Source organism: Saccopteryx bilineata, chromosome 5 (genome assembly GCF_036850765.1).
Source record: "Saccopteryx bilineata isolate mSacBil1 chromosome 5, mSacBil1_pri_phased_curated, whole genome shotgun sequence".
Classification (NCBI taxonomy): Eukaryota; Metazoa; Chordata; class Mammalia; order Chiroptera; family Emballonuridae; genus Saccopteryx; species Saccopteryx bilineata.
In genome coordinates, this window is record NC_089494.1 from 239,200,458 (window position 1) to 239,222,942 (window position 22,485).

General features: G+C 45.9%; 1 protein-coding gene and 1 non-coding gene across 2 annotated transcripts in view; one reads left to right on the forward strand and one right to left on the reverse strand.

The window, feature by feature from the left end:
- NWD2 (NACHT and WD repeat domain containing 2) overlaps positions 1-22,485 on the reverse strand; it is a 193,156-nt gene that overhangs the window by 11,931 nt on the left and 158,740 nt on the right. Inside the window, exons 4-5 of the mRNA XM_066232506.1 lie at positions 14,915-15,118; positions 7,173-7,317 (exon numbers count right to left, since the gene is read on the reverse strand). Coding sequence (XP_066088603.1) covers positions 7,173-7,317; positions 14,915-15,118 — 349 coding nt within the window. The remainder of the gene's footprint in view (positions 1-7,172; positions 7,318-14,914; positions 15,119-22,485) is intronic.
- Positions 6,045-6,187, forward strand: LOC136307287 (small nucleolar RNA SNORA48). Its single transcript, XR_010725943.1, has one exon. It is a non-coding gene; the product is annotated as a small nucleolar RNA SNORA48 (small nucleolar RNA).

A 22,485-nucleotide genomic window follows, 5' to 3' on the forward strand; every position in this document is an offset into this window, starting at 1 on the left:
ACACGTAAATATAAAAGTGCGTTTAAAATATGATCATGTTCTGACTTCTAATCCATCTGAATTATCCACATCACTGTTCAATCCCATTATATCCATCAGGACAGGTACAGAAAAATGAGTTAGTATGTTATTTCTTCGAAGATAAACCATGTTCTGGCTTGCAATACACATACTTACATACAAGTTAATGTAAATTATACATCACTCACGTCCCCACAGGAACATTTAAAACTGGATCTGTCATGATAAAAACATCACTTGTGCATGATTTTAGGGAAGAAAAATAAAAATGAATGAAAGAAATAAACCAATGGAAATGAGCTGTAAGACAAGCTGTCTTCTAAAGCTGGCTGCCTGCCCTCCATTCCTTCTTCCTTCTCTCCCTCCCCCTTTGCTTTCATTCCTCCTGTTGATCTTACTGAGCACCTACTATGTGCCAGGCATGCTGCTGGTTGCTCGGGATGTAGTGGTGAGAGAAAGAAAACAGATAGTGCTGAGAGAAAAAAAAACCCTTTGTGGAGCTTCCAATCCAGTAGAGGACAGTGGCCATGAGTCCCAGAATCCCACATGTAAATGTATCCTGGTTGTTTTCAGATCCAGGAAGGAGAATAATATGGTGCAATGACAGCAAACAATTGTGTGTGTGTGTGTGTGGGGGGGGTGTCCTAATCTACTTGGAGTGGTCGGGGAAGGACTTCTAAAGGAGGTGACCGCTGTGCTGAGATCTGATGGAGGCCTGGGGTGGGGTTAAAGCTCTGAATAATAGGGCTAGTCGTAAGCTGCAAACATTTCAATGTGCTGGCCACGACACCAACATCAAGCAAAACCTAAAACAGATATGTATTCTATAAAGAAACTATTAAGAAAGGTAGGAATTTTATTTTAAAATGATGCCTTTTAGTGGGGCTCCCATGGTAATATTTCTTCACTGATGATACTTGTAAGGTCAATGGGCAATGGGGGAAGGTCACGTGAGGAACCATACCCGGGAACTTCCGCTGGAGCTGCCCATATCCATACATGCCAAAAGAAACTTCCCAGAAGTCCTTTGGAACAGAGCGACTGTCTGCCAGCCAGTGAGATTTCGTCACATCATATCAACTCGCCTCCACCCTAGACGACCCTTTAAATATCCCCCACGTGGTTTCATCCATGCAATTTCTCTGGCCCCTGGCCCCTGGCCCAGGGAACCTCGTCGGGCAGGATACGCTGTACTAAATAAAACTTTTGCTTATCCACACTTTGTGGCTACGCCCTTCCTTCTTCCTAGGTGGCGAAAAATACCTTACATTTGGTGCCGAAACCCGGGAGGAGTTGAAGCCACTGGGGCTGCTCCTCTCCCCTTCCCTTCCGAGGAAGAACCAGGATCTCTGACCTCCCACCCACTTTGGCACATGGTGCGGTAAGTCCTCTGCCTCCAGCCTCCCCTCAGTTCTTTCCGCTGAGACTCCCTCTCCATAATCGCAGCTGCGTCAGGGACCTCTTTTCTGTTCCGAGTGCATGTGTGCCCGTGGAGATGTCCCGGGCACATCCAGTTTACCTAACTGTCTGGTGGCCAGAGCTTGAGTTGCGAGATGCCAATTCTCATCTCTGACCACTCTGAGGACTGAGGGTGGCCATAGAAGCACAGGAATCTAAACCTGATCCAAAAACACTCCTGGAGTGCCTTGTCCGAAATCTCTCTCTCCCTAAAGAAGAAGAAACTATTCTTCTTCTCTGCTGTGGCCAGGCCACAGAACCCACTGGATAACCAGACCAGGTGGCCTCCTGAAGGGACTTTTGGTTTTAACATCCTCACCAATTTAACTATCGCCAAAAAAACTGGGAACTGGTTGGAGATCCCTTACATTCAGGGCTTTTAGTATTTGTGCTCCCGTCCTAATCTCTGTGCCACCTGCTTCCTGGCGCAGGCCCTTTTTGGCCAGAGAAACCTCACCTAAACCTTCTGCTCCTGTTCTTTCCTCCTCCGCCCGACCCCCAACTCTTTCCCCCTCCTGCCTGACCCCCAGGGGCACCCCTCTCGGGACCCCTCTCTGGTCCCTCTGTGGACCTCTTCTGCTCAAGTCTCTTCCCTCTGAGAGCCCCCTACCCTCCCTTCACAGGATCCTGTTTCTCATTCACCTGAAAATACCAGTCTCTCTTTCTCCTCCCCTGCTGGCCAGGCCCCCCCCCCTTCTCCACTGTGTTCTTAAACCCATCCTCCACCAGGCATTGGCCCTCACACTGGTTTGCAGGGCTCATGACCCCATGGCTCAACCCTGATTTTCTTGCAGGAAGGCCTGGCCCTGTCCTGCCTCTGGCTCCAGCTTTTCCAGATGATCTGGGTGCGGGCTCCCCAAGAGCCCCCCTCTTCTTATTCTCAACCCCCAAACCCCTAACCGAGACCTGTGAACATGGCATTTAAAGTTTTTAATGGTCGTGGCTAGTAAAAAAAAAAAGGGTGAGGCTGTTCGCCAGACCCGCATGCAGCTGAAAGTAATGCTCCAAACCAGGCTCTTGCGGCAGCCCTGAGACCAGCAGAGCAACAGAGGCACGACACAGGAGGCGCCCGACCCAAGTCTGGGCTGCAAAGAGGATCCCCACCAGCAGCTGGCTTTAAATGTGGCAAGGACGGTCACTGGTCCCGACGGTGCCCCTGCCCCAACTGCAAGCAGCCCGGTCACTGGTGGAGCGACTGCCCCTTTGGGCCACAGGCTTTTCCTCAGCACCTCTACGTGGAGGACAAGCCACCCAAATGGGAGGTCAAACTAGCCAGGCGGGCCCACTGGTCCAACTCCTCGACCTCAAGCATGACTGATGCGACCCGGACTTAAAGACTCCCATCACCCACGCCAAACCCAGGGTAATGCTGCAAGAGCGGGTAAGTCCATCTCATTTCTTGTGGACACGGGGGCTACCTTCTCTGTTTTGCCATCACACTCTGGACCTCTGGTTCCCTCAAAGGTCTCGGTTATGGGAATGGATGGGACCCCTTCTTTTCTCCTTCGCACACCACCCCTGACTTGCAGTTTGGACAGAATCCCCTTTTTGCACTCCTTCTTAGTCATGCCATCGTGCCCTGTACCCTCCTGGGTCGGGACATTCTACACAGTCTTGAAGCCACTATCCAGCTGACAGCATCTTCCCACTTACTCCTACCATTCCTCACTACCAAGGGCTCCCCCATAATCAATACTACCCTCATTTCTAACCATGTCTCTCGCCTCAAGCTTGCCCCCATGCAGGACCGCTGGCAGTCAGAACCACTGGGCCCTACCCATCTCCGGCTCACCAAAAGGCTGGACCCTGCAGATCCTCCTATTGCTCCTTTTTAAAAAAAATCCTTATAGGACCTCATCCGTGAAGTTTCTTGAATCGCGGTCAAACAGATGTTCCTCCCGACTCCCCTCAAAACCACCACCTTCCGACCTCACTTCCCCACAACGCCCCTAACCAGCAGGAAGTAGCCAAACAGCGGCACCCCTATCTAATATAAAAGGTCAGAATGGAAGGTCGGTGGGCAATGGGGGAAGGCCACATGAGGAACCAGACCCAGGAACTTCGGCTGGGACTCCCACACCCATGTGCGCCAAAAGAAACTTCCCAGAAGTCCTTTGGAAAAGAGCGACTATCTGCCAGCCAGTGAGATTTCACCACGTCATATCAACTCGCCTCCACCCTAGACAACCCTTTAAATATCCCCTACGCGGTTTCATCCATGTGACTTCTCTGGCCCCTGTCCCCCGGACCAGAGAACCTCGTGGGGCAGGATACGCTGTACTAAATAAAGCTTTAGCTTATCCACACTTCGTGGCTACGCCCTTCCTTCTTCCTCAGTGGGGAAAAATATCTTACAATACTAATTGATCAAAATTTGTGACTTAAGTAAAAAAACATGTTTATACCCACCAGTGTTGAGTGGGTTGTGTCATTTGCATTGGTTTGTTTTACAAAAAGTTATAATCAAGCGCTTGGTTAAGGAGGCCAGTTAAAGGAGGCTATACCACAAATATCTAATCTTCTTTTTATAGGCAAGTAGGAACTTCTTAAAGTGTAGACTAGGAAAGATGCAAGAAATCTCGACTTTCTGAGCTCCGGCACAGAGCAGCCTTGGGCAATGTCTTTCCCAAGCATCTGTGTAAAATGCTACAGGGCACGCTGGATTAGCTGCGTGCTACATTCTATGTATTATGAAGAGAAAGAAAGTGGAAAAAGTGGCCAAACTATAATATCTATACATAATGTATGATAATCAGAGAGACGCACTGTTACCTCTGACTCCCAGAAAACAAGTCAACTGTAAACTGACATGGCTATCACCTCTAGGGAAAGAGAGTGTCAACCAGGAGTGCTGATAATAAATACAACATAAAAAGAGACAGACAAAGCAAGTTGGTAGAGCCCATCTAAGGTGGCTCAGGAGGAAAAAAGAGGCTATATTTAAGTGCCTAATTGATGGTACAGACTTAATAAATAAACCTGAATAAGCGAGTCATCAGTGACTAAGTCAACTCTGTAGAGTTATTTTTAGAACAAAGTGCATCCTCATGATTTTAGGAGATTTTTATGACTAATTTCTGATATTAACTTGTCTATAAATATTATAAACTTCTCCCCTCCTTACTAGAATACTATACAGTACTTTTCTCAATCTCCTAAACTTGAACCAGTCACAGCATCTGGCAAAGATAGCTTTAGGAGATGCCCAACCCTGGCAGCTGTCACTCATGATACATTAGTCTATTATCCCTAACACCACTCAACTTTGATGTTCGCCGTAGGGTACATTTTGAAGTCTAATTTATTTCTCTTCCTCTCCTGTTATTTAAAAAGGTAAAACTAGAAGTGATGAGAAAATTACATTTAAATATAAATAGTACACCTTTCCAGATTCTATCTAGTATTCATATTTTCAAGATTTCTGAAACTACAAAATATACTACAGCTGACCCTTGAACAACCTGGGTTTGAACTACGTGGATCCACTTATAGGTGGGTTTTTTCAGTAAACACACACAACACTGTAAATGTATTTTCTTATCTTTATGATTTTATTAACATCTTTTTCTAGCTTACTTTTTGTAAGAATACAGTATATAATACATATAACAGACAAAATATTGGTTAATCGGGTATTTATGCTATTGTTAGAGCTTCCGGTCAACAGTAGGCTATAGTAGTTAAGTGTTTGAGGTATCAAGTTATTCTTGATTTTTAACTACACAGGGTAGTCGGCACCCCTAACGTCACATTGTTCCAGGGTCTCTGTATATCCATTTCTAAGAGTGGGTACTTCTCTAACAATTTTCATTGTGCAGACATGGTCTTATAAAATAAGTTTGAAATGTAAAATAAAATTGTTCTGAGCATGTATATCTTTAAGGATGTAACCCCAAGCAGAAAACAAACCACCTGTAGTAGTTTATACTACACAGTATGATACTATTTATCTTCCTACATACCCATGTGAACAGAGTTCTTTACTGTGGAGAAAATTAGGAGAAAGTATTTGGTGATGAAATATTTGAACACTTGAGCTTTATGTTTCTAAATGAGAGAATACTTTACCCAAACTGGTGTCTCTTATTAAGAAAGTTTTTACTCTGGGTTTTACTTTTTTCCTAACACAGCATGTTTGTTTGTTTGTTTGTTTGTTTGTTTTTAAAGGGAGGATTATTTTCAATTTATTTTTTTTAATTTTTATTTTTTTACAGAGACAGAGAGAGTCAGAGGGATAGACAGGGACAGACAGACAGGAATGGAGACAGATAAGAAGCATCAATCATTAGTTTTTTGTTGTGCGTTGTGACTTCCTAGTTGTTCATTGATTGCTTTCTCATATGTGCCTTGACCGCGGGCCTTCAGCAGACCGAGTAACCCCTTGCTCGAGCCAGAGACCCTGGGTCCAAGCTGGTGAACTTTTGCTCAAGCCAGATGAGCCCGTGCTCAAGTTGGCGAGCTCGGGGTCTTGAACCTGGGTCCTTCCACATCCCAGTCCAACGCTCTATCCACTGCGCCACCGCCTGGTCAGGCAACACAACATGTTTTTAAAACCGGGTGGTTTTAACCCCTTGTCAACGGGCAAGGAGACACCTGACTGGCGGTGCTGCTCTTCTATCATTGGGGCAAAGCAGACGTACAGTCCTTGGTTCATCCTGGCTTGATGCCTGTGTTGGGGCCAGAACTGTTTCATGCCTGGGGCGCGTTAACAACAACAAGGTGGTTTTGCCTTCAATGAAGATGAAGAACAGGAACCTCAAAAATGGATTGAAAAGCTCCCAAAGCACCAAGGACGTTTGTTAATCTGTATATTCTAAAGATGATACTTATTCCTGTCAATTTTAGTATTTTCAGGAGGACCTAAAATAAGACCTAATTTTTGACAGCTTTCACAGCACGAATTTGTCAAAATTATTTATAAATTTCTCTGAGCTGGAACGGTCCAGGGAGAACGGTATTGAATGGCTTTTAGGTTTTCACACACGCTTTGCCATTCATTCATAAAACCCATCTGGAAGCACAACGACTGTTGCCTGTTCTTCACTAATTCTTTACTATTGACTTTCAAAACAAATGCCACACTGCTGGCTCTGAATCCTTCTGTCACTCAGCTCAAACATCATCTCCTCCTCCCACGCCATCTAAATCCGGACCCATGTATTTCTCCATCAGCTTCTATCATCCTATTACTATTTTGTTTCATATGTTGCACTTAATCCTTTCTGAAACGATCTTGTTCAATTTTTGATTACTTTCCTATCATTTATTTTTCTCCACTAAAAAAATAAATAAATCCCAAGAGAGCGGAGACCTTGCCTTCCCATTCATTGTTGTATCCTCAGTACCTGGCACACAGTATAGACCTGGTACATGTTTGCTGAGTGGCTGACTGACTGACAGAATGAATGAACAGTTCAACTGAGGAACAATGGCAGAGTCTGGTCTATTGTGTCCAGCCTCCTCTGACTGCTTTCAAAAATCCCGTTTTCTCACGAAGTCCTCAAGTTAAGTAAAGGCTCTTCTATGAGTTAAAACAAAAGAACACTGGTCTTTCCAGGAGATGGAAATGTTTAGAGAAAGCAAATTTCACCAGGTAGTAAATAAAATTAAGTTTGCAGAGCCAGCGAAGGGAAGCAGTGAATGCATCTATTATTTATCTATTTCTTAGCATACTGAGAATGTACACAGATTACCTGAGAACAGGAACCTCTTAGCTTGGCTGTATTTCATTTTCCCCTTTTCATGTAACAGCTTTACAGCAGTCTTAAATATATTTTTTATCTCGTCTGATATCTCTTGCCAGGTCTTCTCGTTCTCAGAATTGGCAGAAGGCTGCATCTATGGAAATGTGAAAATGAGATATTAGTATTAAAATCATCAAAGAAAAACTGACATTTAAGAGCAAAAGAACTATTATTATTTGAAGGTTTATTATGTGCCGATACTATGAAAGCTGCTTAACAAATAACATCTCACCTAATACTTCACTAATGCTAAAAGTTGGAAATGACTGCCAAGTTGTATGTAACCTTTCCCAAGTCAACACACGAGAGTGTGAATCCACACAGGATTTGTTTGCTGGGCTTTCTTATTATATCATGTACTTCCCTCTTGATTTTTGATACAAATGTCCTAACAAAATCATCTTTTTGGTATGCTCTAAAGAGGAGAGAAAGTTAAAGGTGCTCTTATGCTACTATTTAACTGTCATTTATTGTTTCTTCCTCACTTGTGTTTATGATCCTCTAGGAAATAAAATAGGAGGCTCGCCTACCAAGAAAGTAACATTTTTAGAGCCTTGATGAAAATCTTCCTCATTCATTTTTGTTCAAAGTATAGTTTAATGCAATATTTACAAAACCTGTAATATTGCCCCAAAATAGAAAGTAAAGGTAATAATTATAACAATTTTATGGTGTATACTTGACAGGGCTCAATAAAATCTGATGGTGCAGGAATTGGAGTACAATTTTCCCCTCTAGTTTTGAAGTACAACGAGGATGGCTCAACCACACGTAAGAGAATCCCACCTTTGATGATTCTTCATGGTTCCTCCAACCACACTCTCTTTCTATTTGCTCTTAGGAGAGTTTTAGTGGCTCCATGCAGACCCTCCCTGGCTCCAGATAGGTTGCTCAACACACATCAGCATTATGTGCTCCTCCTCCTCTAGTCAAAGCCATTAACAAATCTCCCTTCTATTCCTGCTTCTCCAGAATGTTTACAAATGCTTTATGGCTATAATCAATTGGCAATAATTATGAACTGTATGTAATACACCTAAAATCTGGATGTATGACTTGGCAGATATTTTAAGAGACATGTTACACAACTTCGGTAATCACTTCAGGCAAACATTTCGAGTAGATGACAATACTATTTTTGTAGAAAATTAAATTAACACTGAGAATCAGAAAATTTCCCAGTAACACAGCTGAAAATTGGAATATTAGTTTGATACGCACACACAAAACATATACTCATTTATTTAACAACTGCTTGTGCCAAAATATCATGTGGCATTTAGAGAATGACTCAAATTTCCTTAGAGGATCATGGAATCTGATGAAGAAAGAATAACTGAAACCAATGAAATAGCAACATATGAGAAAGTGCTCTCAAGCCACTGCCACCAACCTCATTTCCTGAGAGAGCTTCCTGAGTTTTGGTAGCTACATTTACTAGCTGCCACATTTATCCGTGGCACATTTAACAGGGGAATGGTTGGGGTTTACCCCATGTGCCTCCTCAGAGAAGCAATATTCTTGTGAATAATCACTTTGAGAAATGCAGTGAGGGGGAGGAAGAAAAATCAGGGAATCTGATCTGATTTCATATTGCATGGAGAGAATGCTTTATTTTTAAAAATTTGATTGAATTAATTGGGGTGATGTTAGATAATAAAAATTATACAGGTTTCAGGTGCACAATTTTACAACGTATCCTCTTTATGTGTGTTCACCGCCCCAGGTCAGGCCTCCCTGCATCACTATCCCGCCTACCCTCCTCCACATCCCCTCACGTCAGGTCTCCCTGCATCACTATCCCCGTCTACCCTCCTCTGCATCCCCTCACGTCAGGCCTCCCTGCATCACCATCCCGTCTACCCTCCTCTACATCCCCTCACGTCAGGCCTCCCTGCATCACCATCCCGTCTACCCTCCTCTACATCCCCTCACGTCAGGTCTCCCTGCATCACCATCCCCGTCTATCCTTCTCTACATCCCCTCACGTCAGGTCTCCCTGCATCACTACCCCCGTCCACCCTCCTCTACATCCCCTCACGTCAGGTCTCCCTGCATCACTACCCCCGTCCACCCTCCTCTACATCCCCTCACGTCAGGTCTCCCTGCATCACTACCCCCGTCCATCCTTCTCTACATCCCCTCACGTCAGGTCTCCCTGCATCACTACCCCCGTCTATCCTTCTCTACATCCCCTCACGTCAGGTCTCCCTGCATCACTACCCCCGTCTACCCTTCTCTACATCCCCTCACGTCAGGTCTCCCTGCATCACTATCCCGTCTACCCTCCTCTACATCCCCTCACGTCAGGTCTCCCTGCATCACTATCCCGTCTACCCTCCTCTACATCCCCTCACGTCAGGTCTCCCTGCATCACTACCCCCGTCTATCCTTCTCTACATCCCCTCACGTCAGGCCTCCCTGCATCACCATCCCGTCTACCCTCCTCTACATCCCCTCACGTCAGGTCTCCCTGCATCACTATCCCATCTACCCTCCTCTACATCCCCTTGCGTCAGGTCTCCCTGCATCACCATCCCCGTCTATCCTTCTCTACATCCCCTCACGTCAGGTCTCCCTGCATCACTACCCCCGTCCACCCTCCTCTACATCCCCTCACGTCAGGTCTCCCTGCATCACTACCCCCGTCCACCCTCCTCTACATCCCCTCACGTCAGGTCTCCCTGCATCACTACCCCCGTCCATCCTTCTCTACATCCCCTCACGTCAGGTCTCCCTGCATCACTACCCCCGTCTATCCTTCTCTACATCCCCTCACGTCAGGTCTCCCTGCATCACTACCCCCGTCTATCCTTCTCTACATCCCCTCACGTCAGGTCTCCCTGCATCACTATCCCGTCTACCCTCCTCTACATCCCCTCACGTCAGGTCTCCCTGCATCACTATCCCGTCTACCCTCCTCTACATCCCCTCACGTCAGGTCTCCCTGCATCACTACCCCCGTCTATCCTTCTCTACATCCCCTCACGTCAGGTCTCCCTGCATCACTATCCCGTCCACCCTCCTCTACATCCCCTCACGTCAGGTCTCCCTGCATCACTACCCCCGTCTATCCTTCTCTACATCCCCTCACGTCAGGCCTCCCTGCATCACCATCCTGTCTACCCTCCTCTACATCCCCTCACGTCAGGTCTCCCTGCATCACTATCCCGTCCACCCTCCTCTACATCCCCTCACGTCAGGTCTCCCTGCATCACTATCCCGTCCACCCTCCTCTACATCCCCTCACGTCAGGTCTCCCTGCATCACTACCCCCGTCCACCCTCCTCTACATCCCCTCACGTCAGGTCTCCCTGCATCACTATCCCGTCTACCCTCCTCTACATCCCCTCACGTCAGGCCTCCCTGCATCACCATCCTGTCTACCCTCCTCTACATCCCCTCACGTCAGGTCTCCCTGCATCACTATCCCGTCCACCCTCCTCTACATCCCCTCACGTCAGGTCTCCCTGCATCACTATCCCGTCCACCCTCCTCTACATCCCCTCACGTCAGGTCTCCCTGCATCACCATCCCCGTCTATCCTCCTCTACATCCCCTCACGTCAGGTCTCCCTGCATCACTATCCCGTCCACCCTCCTCTACATCCCCTCACGTCAGGTCTCCCTGCATCACCATCCCGTCTACCCTCCTCTACATCCCCTCACGTCAGGTCTCCCTGCATCACTATCCCGTCTACCCTCCTCTACATCCCCTCACGTCAGGTCTCCCTGCATCACTACCCCCGTCTACCCTCCTCTACATCCCCTCACGTCAGGTCTCCCTGCATCACTACCCCCGTCCACCCTCCTCTACATCCCCTCACGTCAGGTCTCCCTGCATCACTACCCCCGTCCACCCTCCTCTGCATCCCCTCACGTCAGGTCTCCCTGCATCACTACCCCCGTCCACCCTCCTCTACATCCCCTCACGTCAGGTCTCCCTGCATCACTACCCCCGTCCATCCTTCTCTACATCCCCTCACGTCAGGTCTCCCTGCATCACTACCCCCGTCTATCCTTCTCTACATCCCCTCACGTCAGGTCTCCCTGCATCACTACCCCCGTCTACCCTTCTCTACATCCCCTCACGTCAGGTCTCCCTGCATCACTATCCCGTCTACCCTCCTCTACATCCCCTCACGTCAGGTCTCCCTGCATCACTATCCCGTCTACCCTCCTCTACATCCCCTCACGTCAGGTCTCCCTGCATCACTACCCCCGTCTATCCTTCTCTACATCCCCTCACGTCAGGCCTCCCTGCATCACCATCCCGTCTACCCTCCTCTACATCCCCTCACGTCAGGTCTCCCTGCATCACTATCCCATCTACCCTCCTCTACATCCCCTTGCGTCAGGTCTCCCTGCATCACCATCCCCGTCTATCCTTCTCTACATCCCCTCACGTCAGGTCTCCCTGCATCACTACCCCCGTCCACCCTCCTCTACATCCCCTCACGTCAGGTCTCCCTGCATCACTACCCCCGTCCACCCTCCTCTACATCCCCTCACGTCAGGTCTCCCTGCATCACTACCCCCGTCCATCCTTCTCTACATCCCCTCACGTCAGGTCTCCCTGCATCACTACCCCCGTCTATCCTTCTCTACATCCCCTCACGTCAGGTCTCCCTGCATCACTACCCCCGTCTATCCTTCTCTACATCCCCTCACGTCAGGTCTCCCTGCATCACTATCCCGTCCACCCTCCTCTACATCCCCTCACGTCAGGTCTCCCTGCATCACTACCCCCGTCTATCCTTCTCTACATCCCCTCACGTCAGGTCTCCCTGCATCACTATCCCGTCTACCCTCCTCTACATCCCCTCACGTCAGGCCTCCCTGCATCACCATCCCGTCTACCCTCCTCTACATCCCCTCACGTCAGGTCTCCCTGCATCACCATCCCGTCCACCCTCCTCTACATCCCCTCACGTCAGGTCTCCCTGCATCACCATCCCGTCTACCCTCCTCTACATCCCCTCACGTCAGGTCTCCCTGCATCACTATCCCATCTACCCTCCTCTACATCCCCTTGCGTCAGGTCTCCCTGCATCACTACCCCCGTCCACCCTCCTCTACATCCCCTCATGTCAGGTCTCCCTGCATCACTATCCCGTCCACCCTCCTCTACATCCCCTCACGTCAGGTCTCCCTGCATCACTACCCCGTCTACCCTCCTCTACATCCCCTCACGTCAGGTCTCCCTGCATCACCATCCCGTCTACCCTCCTCTACATCCCCTCACGTCAGGTCTCCCTGCATCACTATCCCGTCTACCCTCCTCTACATCCCCTCACGTCAGGTCTCCCTGCATCACCATCCCGTCTACCCTCCTCTACATCCCCTCACGTCAGGTCTCCCTGCATCACCATCCCGTCTACCCTCCTCTACATCCCCTCACGTCAGGTCTCCCTGCATCACTACCCCCGTCCACCCTCCTCTACATCCCCTCACGTCAGGTCTCCCTGCATCACTATCCCGTCTACCCTCCTCTACATCCCCTCACGTCAGGTCTCCCTGCATCACTACCCCCGTCCACCCTCCTCTACATCCCCTCACGTCAGGTCTCCCTGCATCACTACCCCCGTCCACCCTCCTCTACATCCCCTCACGTCAGGTCTCCCTGCATCACTATCCCGTCTACCCTCCTCTACATCCCCTCACGTCAGGTCTCCCTGCATCACTACCCCCGTCCACCCTCCTCTACATCCCCTCACGTCAGGTCTCCCTGCATCACTACCCCCGTCCACCCTCCTCTACATCCCCTCACGTCAGGTCTCCCTGCATCACTATCCCGTCTACCCTCCTCTACATCCCCTCACGTCAGGTCTCCCTGCATCACTACCCCCGTCCACCCTCCTCTACATCCCCTCACGTCAGGTCTCCCTGCATCACTACCCCCGTCCACCCTCCTCTACATCCCCTCACACCCCACCCTGTCTCCTCCTGCTGCTCTCACGCTGTCGTCTGTCACTGGTGCCTCTTTTTTTTTCTTTGCTTAATCCTGTCACCTTTTTCATCCAGCTCCCCAACCTCCACCTTCTCTGACAAACACTTTGTGTCAAATGTCAGAAAGACAAATATACAGGTCCTTAAATGCAGAATTGTCACTAATCCAAGGCTCCTCTCCTCTTACAGCTGCCTAGTGCTTCATGTATCAAGGCTGTTCTCTTCAGAAGAGGGATGGAATCTCTGCCTTCTTTTCAACCTCTCTAAACACTCTATGCAATGAGTAAGCCCACCCATCTTCTCTTCTTTCTTCATTCAGTTCCAGGCAACAAATAGTAGATATATTTAGGGACCAAGTTGGAGAGGGGACAATGATGTTTCAATCATACTCATGCATGAATCAACTTCACTTCAAGAGTTTACATAAGATTTAAGAGTATAAAGTAACTATGTATGAAATGTTAAAGGGAAAATATTGAGTTACAAAATAAGAAACTATAAAAACTAGGTAGATTTAAAAAAGACCATCCCACTAAACAAACAAACAAAATTTCACAAAGTAAAAGTACAACTATGTAACTTGAAAACTCAATGCATAAAACACAGCTGAAGAAAAACTTTGTAAACTGGAAAAAAGATATAAAATAACCTTCTGGAAAGAAGCACAAAGACCTGACCTGTGTTGGAGCAGTGGATAAAGCTTAGACTTGGAATGCTGAGGTCATGGGTTCAAAACCCCAGGCTAGCCTGATCAAGGCACATGTGGGAGTTGATGCTTCCTGCCCCCCTTTTCTCTCTCTTTCTCTCTCTCCCTCCTGCCCCTTCTCTAAAATATGAATAAATAAATCTTTAAAAATAGTTTCACTGGCTGGTTGGCTCAGTGGTAGAGTGTTGACCACTGAGAATCAACCATCTGCTTCTCCTCCCTTCCCCTTTCTCTCTCTCTCTTCTCCTCCCTCAGCCATGGCTCGATTGATTCCAGCATGTTGGTCCCAGGTGCTGAGGATGGCTTCAAGTAGTCTTTGCCTCAAGCACAAAAAAGTAGCTTGATTGTGAATATGGCCTCAGCGGGCAGAGCACTGTCCCCAGATTGGGGTTGCTGGATGAATTCCCGTCAGGACAAATGCAGGAGTCTACCTCCCTTCCTCTCACTTAAATAAAACAAAAAACAAACAAATAAATAAGAAGCACAGAGAGATAATGAAATTGATAATGTGAAAGAGGAATAAGAGACACGGAAGACAGACTGACATGGTCTAATGTACATCTGATTAAAGAGCAGAAAGGAAAGAACAGAGAAAACAGAGGAGAGATTATTCAATGAGATGATGGCTGAGAATTTTCCACAACTGCTAGAATACATGAATTCACCAACATAACTAGCATGACATATATTAATCAGAATAAATAGACATAAATATATATATAGCAAAATGGGAAAAATAAGAATATTTTCAGATAATCAAACACCGAGTTTATCTCCAGTAGACCTTCATTAGTGGAACTTCCAAAAGATGTACTTCATTCAGGTAGAAGGAAATGACCCCGGAAGGAAAGTCTGAAGTGTTAAAAAAAAAAGAGGGGGAGGGAGTCAAAAACTGGAAGAGTTCTTAGCTTTGGATTTTGTTGTTAAAAGGAAATTTAGGGCCCAAGGCAGAATAACTTTCAGCCTACCACTCCTGGATGAGGTAAACGGTTTAAAGTAGTGGACAGACACATGCTTTGCAGAGGAAAGTAACTTACTGCGTTCTTACTGCTTTTCAGCACTTCCGACTTGGGTCTGAGGTAATACGCTGCAGGCACCGAGTTCTCATCGCGACAGTACCACTCTTCCAGTAACTTGGTCTCCAGCTTTGCCTCTACGGCAGCATCCAAAATCATCTCAAACTCCGAGGCTTCCACTTCTCCGGGGATTCGGATGTTCCCATATTTTTCCCCTAATAGTCCCTGTGTATGAACAAGAAAGTTCAGTTTAGTGTATCACCAAGAAAGTTCAGTTTAGCGTTCACATCTTGTGGTCACTCAGTAAACACTAACAAAACGACTACAATTACATGGTACCACCGGCTTTCTCTTTTAATGACAGTGGATACTTTTTCCTCTCATGGATTATTTTATAAGTAAAATAAAATCAATTATATTGTAATGATATTAAGTTCTTCACATACTGAGAAATGAGATTGCATATCTTAATAGACAAATTCAAACTACAGAATCTGTAGCAAATTTATTTTCCTACAGTTTACATAATATAATAAGAGTTCTATTCTTGAGATTTTGAGTGTTTGTTCATAACACAGAACAATCATATGCTGGACCCTATGAAATAGCAAACATGTAAACTCTGAAACAAAAGATATGCTGTTAAAAGAGTTAATAGTATGGTTTTTAAACCCCAGACTTGCCAGCTACAAATGAAAGAAGTATGAAATCATTGAATGTGATGCTACTATCACCCCACCCCCGGGTAACTGAAAACAATTTGAAAAATGAGCAAGGAACCATTTTCTCTCTATTAAATTGGTAAAGAAAAAACATGCTCAATGTGTGTAAAAGCATGAGAAAATACCTACATAGTGCCAATGGGTGTGTGAACTGATTCAATACTCCTGTCAGAATATTTTGGCAATATATATGAAAAGCCTCAAATATAGAACTTTTGACCTGGCAATGTTTCTTCCGGAAATTTATTTTTAGAAAATAATTAAGGATGTACATAAAGACAACAAAATATTTATGGTGAACTTGTTTTAACAGTAAAGAAATTATATAACAGTTCTAAGTACCTTGCCAAGAACATTGAAATATTTTATGGAATCTTTATTCAAAGAATATACCAAATTATAATACAGAACTATATTAACGCAGTGAAAGAGTAAGTTATAAAGCAGTATGTATAAGATGATTCCAATGCTTCACATATATAGTCTCATATACAGTGTGTCTGTAAAGTCATGGTGCACTTTTGACCGGTCACAGGAAAGCAACAAAAGACGATAGAAATGTGAAATCTGCACCAAATAAAAGGAAAACTCTCCCAGTTTCATACCTATTCAGTGCAGTTTGATGTGGGCTCACGCACAGATTTTTTAGAGCTCCTTAGGTAGCTATCCCGTATAGCCTCTACAGACTCGTCACTGACTGATGGCCTACCAGAACGGGGTTTCTCCACCAAACTGCCGGTTTTCTTCAACTGCTTATCCCACATAGGAGAGTAATGTTATTCCTATGTGGTGGCGCTTCGTTATAAGCGCGCCAATATTCGTGGTGCACTTTGGTCTCGGATTTGAATTTAGCGAGCCACAGAACACACTGAACTTTCCTCTGTACCGTCCACATCTTGACTGGCATGGCCATGGGCTGCTCCACTGTATACACGGTGTTAATCATCATCTGCGCATGCGCACATACTGCCACATCATCCTACAGAAACTGGGAGGGTTTTCCTTTTATTTGGTGCAGATTTCACATTTCTTTCTTCTTTTGTTGCTTTCCTGTGACTGGTCTAAAGTTCACCGTGACTTTACGGACACACTGTATATGATTATCATGTATGTCTATACAGAAACATACATGTACACAAGAGTGCTTTTATAAGAATACTCAGCAAGATTAATGGCTATCTTTAAGTGGGTAGTTTTAAATTTACTTAGGCTGTTTTATGAATTTATTGCTTTTTTATTAAGAAATTTTTGGGTGGAGCAATGTAGTATTTAATAATGAGAAAAACAGCAGGCATTAAAAATTTTAAACCCAGCGATATGCTCTCTGTCTCAGGCCTCATCCCAGACCTAGAGTCAGAGACTCTGGAGATCGGGTACTACTCTGTGTGCTAGCAAGCCCACCAGATGCCTGAACCACTGGTTGAAGCTAATGAAAATATAGCTTAATAGCACTTGGTATTTCAATTAATTTTCAATGACATGTGCAATAGAAATGTAGAACTCTCACACAAATCTACACTATTAAAGGCAAGTGTGTCTGCCTGTAGTATCCGTGGGAAGACTTCTGTTTAATTTGTGGGCATCTTCCTCCTTTCTCCTCCTGTTGACTAGCACCTTTACCATGACCTTCAAGCCTAGCTTGTCCAAGAGCTGTGATCGGAGTGTGAGCTGCGCTCTGGCCTCCTCGGTGCAGTTCTGCTGCCCATCTCCATAATGTCCACGGGGTTCTTCCCATCTCCTGCACGCAGGTGAGAAAATATAGCCCCGAAGAGATCTGTGTCCCAAATACACTCGTGACCTAAACTCCGCTAGGAGATAGTAAACTGCGTTAGGGCAGAAGCCAGAGCTTTTTCATCCTAGCACATAGAAAATAATTAAAAACATTTGTTGAATAAATGAAGAAATCAAGACAGAGGAAGAAATCATCAGAATCTGTCCTCTTCCTGTCTGATGTCCTCTTCCTTCCCTCTTATATTCACAGGTAAAGTAACAATCTGGGAAGGTGCCAGTTGTGTTGGCAATGCTCAGTTCAGCCTGTAGTGTTGGAGCAGGTACCGTCTAGACACATTTCTGGCTGGGCCATGCCCTCCCTGGCTCGTTGGGACACAGTCCAGCTCCCTTAACTGGTTTACGGACGGGGACTGGGGCTAACTGAACTCACTGTTCCGAGCTCAGTTCTCCTCAGTAGGAACCTCAATGACCAGGCCGGGGGGAAGTACAACCTGACTGTTCTCTTTAGCTGCGGACAGCCTTTCGGAAGGGACTTGAGTGGAGGAACTCTGGGTCACTGGTCTGCATTATGTCAGCACAGTAAATGAGGGCCTAACGAGGGCTCTTTCGAGATAAGGGTGTTCTGAACTCCAACTCAGTGCAGCAGCGTGAAGGTTAATTAAAATCACTTTTATTTGAATCTGCACTTGCTTTGGTCTATTCTTGACAAAAATTGTATGCAACAAAAATGTTATTATGAGTCATTTTTCACTTTTAACCATTCCTCTTCTAACATCTCTTGTGTGAAACTTGGGTGGATGAGCATGTATGCATGGCCTCTCGTTCTGCCACAGGCACGGAGGGAGACGGGCTTCTCAGAGTAGCCAGCCTCGCGGTTGTCCCATAACCCTTGGCTGACTCGAGAGAAGGGTAGCCAGCATCCTCAGTCAGGGCTGACTGCCACCTAGCAAAGCCACAGGGGCAGAGAAGGTAAAAAGGAGACTTCTAAACAGTAGCCACAAGAGGAATCCAGAAAGGCACAGAGGTGGAGCTTGGCCATGGTTGGAGGACCTGCGGACAGGCAAAACATTCAACATGGGACTTAGTAATTGAAAGTTCTGTCTCACAGCCAATAAAGCCCAGGAAGATCATGAACTCAGCTACCAAGACACAAAGTGGGAAAGAAGACAAAATAGGGACTAGTCAAACAAGAGCTGCTCCCAGGGCAGAGCATCCGTCAGCCCTGCCCTAGCAATGGACACACTGCTGGTTCTTCATCTTCTCTCTGCTCTACATGAGGCAGGTCTCAGAGGCAAGGGCAGGGTCGAGTCTGTGGGTCAGTTACTAAAATATGCTCCATGGGTTACTTGCACTTAGATTACCCAGGGGGCTTGTTGAAATATAGGTTACTAGATCTCTTTTTAGACCTAAATGACACTGTGGTTAGGGAGCCTAGGAATATGGATTTTAAAATGAGGTTATAAATGCTTCTAGAATTTGAGAACCACGGCTCTGGACAGGCAATGCATACGTGGTCCCATGAGAAACGGCCAGCAAGCACTGAAGGGGCAGGATAGAAAATGCAGCAGATCACTAAAAAAATCGAAGTCTATTTAAAAATAATTATTTATTTGAGTTGAAGAGCTGGCACCAAATACTATAATTATTTGATCAATATAGCAAGGCAAATATTCTGTAGAGATTGCCAAAGAAGAAAAATATCCTCATCCAATTCAAATAACAAAAATAAATCGAGCGCCTACTATGTATAAAGTGGTAATATAGAACTCCAGAAAAGCAATAATGTGCTATAGGCTTAAAGTTACTTATCGGATTCTTCTCCCCACGCCTTTTTTTCCTATTGATTCTTTCTTTAGCTGGAATGCTCATAAATCATGAAGCAGTTACTTTTCAGGCATCCCATGTCAGTCTTATCTTACTCTTTGAGAAACGGCAAAAGGAGAAACACCGAAAGAGAAGTTTGCTGCTACATCTTTCAGGAAGACTTTTATGGGTTCTGTGTGGCTGTAGTTCGAAGGTAACCTGCAAAGCATGTCTGTATTTACCAGGGCCAGAGAGAGTCAATGCAGAGATAGAACCAGTTCAACTCAGTTGTCAAGTCGAGCTCCTACGGTCAACGGCTCAGAGCAGGGGTGGAGATGCGGGCCCAGTGCAAGAGGCTAGAAGTACGAGTGGAGGTGGCAAGATGCAGTCTAGTTTGGTTTCCTTTTTTTAAAAAAAAATTTTTTTTAATTCATTTTTTTTAGAGAGAGAGAAAGAGAGAGAGAGAAGGGGGAGGAGCAGGAAGCATCAACTCCTATATGTGCCTTGACCAGGCAAGCCCAAGGCTTTGAAAAGGCAACCTCAGGGTTCCAGGTTGACGCCCTATTCACTGCGCCACCACAGGTCAGGCCAGTCTTGGTTTCCTAATCATCCCATTTCTTAGCTCCGCAGCCATGGGGGATATGCCTGGATGACCCTGGGGCAGCCACAGAAACTGGGCAAGAAGGCATCCTTCTCTGTACAACATTCACTCCCACCAAAAGAGAGTCAGATTTCCCACATCCTCCTGAGCTCATTGTTCAAGAAGCTCATTTTTGCTTTATTAAACCAACTTTATCAGTTCATAGGAGAAATTTGGGGGAGAGTGCAGGGACTATATTTGATTTTACATTTAGGCCAATATTTGTTAGTTATACCCTTGATCAGTCTGCCTGTGTGACCCTATGTGGAGGAAATGTATATGTTTGAAATAACTTCCAACTTTTTATTGACTTGTTTAAACACTGTCAATACCTATGAACATTAACATATGGGATTTCACCTCTTTGTAGAAATCCATAATCACCTTTCCTACCCACCTAGTCAAGTGTGAAAACATTTTAAATTGGCCGATTCCGAAACAATGGAGATATGTCATATCAGTTAGGTAAAACACAATAATCTAACTGAGTACGCAAATACAACTCGAGAGATAAGCCCAGATGGATGAAAAGGCTAAGAAAATGTTGCAATGTTTTTAACTGCAGTTTCTGCAGGCAAATTCTAACATGAGTAACACTTCCAGAAGCCAGGGAACTAGAAAGAGGTGGCAGTAGTAGCTCGATGTTATAAATGTACTAATTGGCTCTGGGTTGTTCAATTCAAATGGGTTAATTTTGTGTTACATGAAGTTTCCCTCAATTAAACAAATATTTTTTGACCTACTGAGTTCATTATAACTGGGAACTTAAATATAAAAGGACTCTTTGCTTTTCTGTATTTTCCTTTCCTTCTTTATATGCTGATACAGATACATTCAAGCCACTGCTTCCAGAGGCTTAGAGATAACATTTTCTAACCCGTGGATTGATTTTTCTTTTCCATTGGGCTAAACAGTGATTCCCCCAGCCCCCCCGCTCTGCTCCTTATGTGCAGCTAGTTCTGCCTTGGCTGGCAACGTGAGACTCTCTGGTTTCCTTTGGGGTCTGAGTCTGATCGAATGGAGTTTTTACGGTAGCAAACAGAACGGAGGGATTGAAGCGTTCTCCATTGTGTCGGTGACCTCGGTTTGTCCTTGTCTTTGCTCTGTGGTGGGATGTCAGGAAAGAGTGAGGGCAGAGCCTTTTGGGGGTTATAGATGCCATTCTTTGCAGAGACGTAGGCAAGTGCTCCCTGGGCTGCTGTTAATGAGCCATCACTCATGGGAGCAGGTGGAAGGGAAAGGAGAAATCCCTGCCACCAACTGCTGGTATAAGAAGCTGAGACACATCCTCTTTAGTAAATGCCCTACTTCTCCTAACCTGGCTGCTACAGTAAGGCAGGTGGGACTATTCCTTCCTTTCTGTAAGCTCCCCCTTTATTAGTAAAACAAAATCTGTTATATAATATATATACAATTTTCCCTCATCTGTAACCTCATTTAGTGCTCACGATTCTGTGAAGCAGTGTGAGTTGCAGAAGAGGACATCAAGGTTCATAGACACAACGGGCTTGCCCAAGACCACTTCTCTAAGAAGGCAGAGTAGTACCAGTACTTGGATATAGGGGTTTAATTCAGTACCTCTTTCTACTTCTTCAGGTTATTGTGCTATGCTCCCTTCTGGCAGTGACTTCAGATGACTCATTTGCTTGTGAAGGATCTTGTAGCCAGTGCCATTGGCAGGACCATGTGGCCATGCAGTCTGAGCTCGGCACCCCTCCAGGCGTGCTGCTGACAAGGACTACAGCCTGTTCAATGCTATGGCTCTGGTGGTGGCACACTTTTCATCTGACTTACTAATGGGTGGAGGGACAAAGATGGTCGCGATGTATTCCCTGGGGCTCACAGCAGTCTTGGTAGCCAGAACTCTACTGTTCTTCAGAGAAACAGAACCAATAGGAGATATATATACATATATATGATTAAGATTATATGTTTATGTATAAAAGATATATTTATATATAAAGGATATGTATTATATATGTACAAAAGATACACATATATAAACATCTAATATAAAGAATTGGCTCATATGATTCTGAAGGCCAAGAAGTCCCACGATGTGCCCTTCATGAGCCGGAAGGGAACCAGCCAGGGGTCAGCTGCACCTGCCCCCTCGCACTTCATGTTCTTCTGTGAGTGTTTTTCAAAGTCATGAATCACCCTCACAACCGACTCTTAAATGTTTAAATACAAACATAATATAAGGTCATTTAGAAGTGAACTGCAACTCAATCACTCAAACTGTATTCCATGTGTCACAAGATGCAGGAGTAAGTGGAGAGAAGGGAATGTGACGGTTCATTGTCTGTGTCAACCTGACTGGACCGTGGGGCGCTCAGATATGTGGCTGAACATCGTTTCTGGGCATGCCTGTGAGAGACGGCCAGAATCGGCACACTGAGCAGAGCTGACTGCCTTCTCCAGCGTGGGTGGGCATCACCCACTCCACCGAGGGCCTGGATATGTAGAACAAAAAGGTGGAGGAAGGGAGAATTCACTTTCTGTGGCTGACAGCATGAGCTAGGGCACGGGCCTCCTGCACTCAGACTGGGACCCCCACCACGGGCACTGCTGGGGCTCGGGCTTCAGCATCAGGCTGGGACTGCACCACTGACTTTCCTGGGTTTCCGGCATCGCCCCCTGGTGCGTCAGGCTGGGACTGCACCACTGGCTTTCCCGGGTTTCCGGCATCGCCC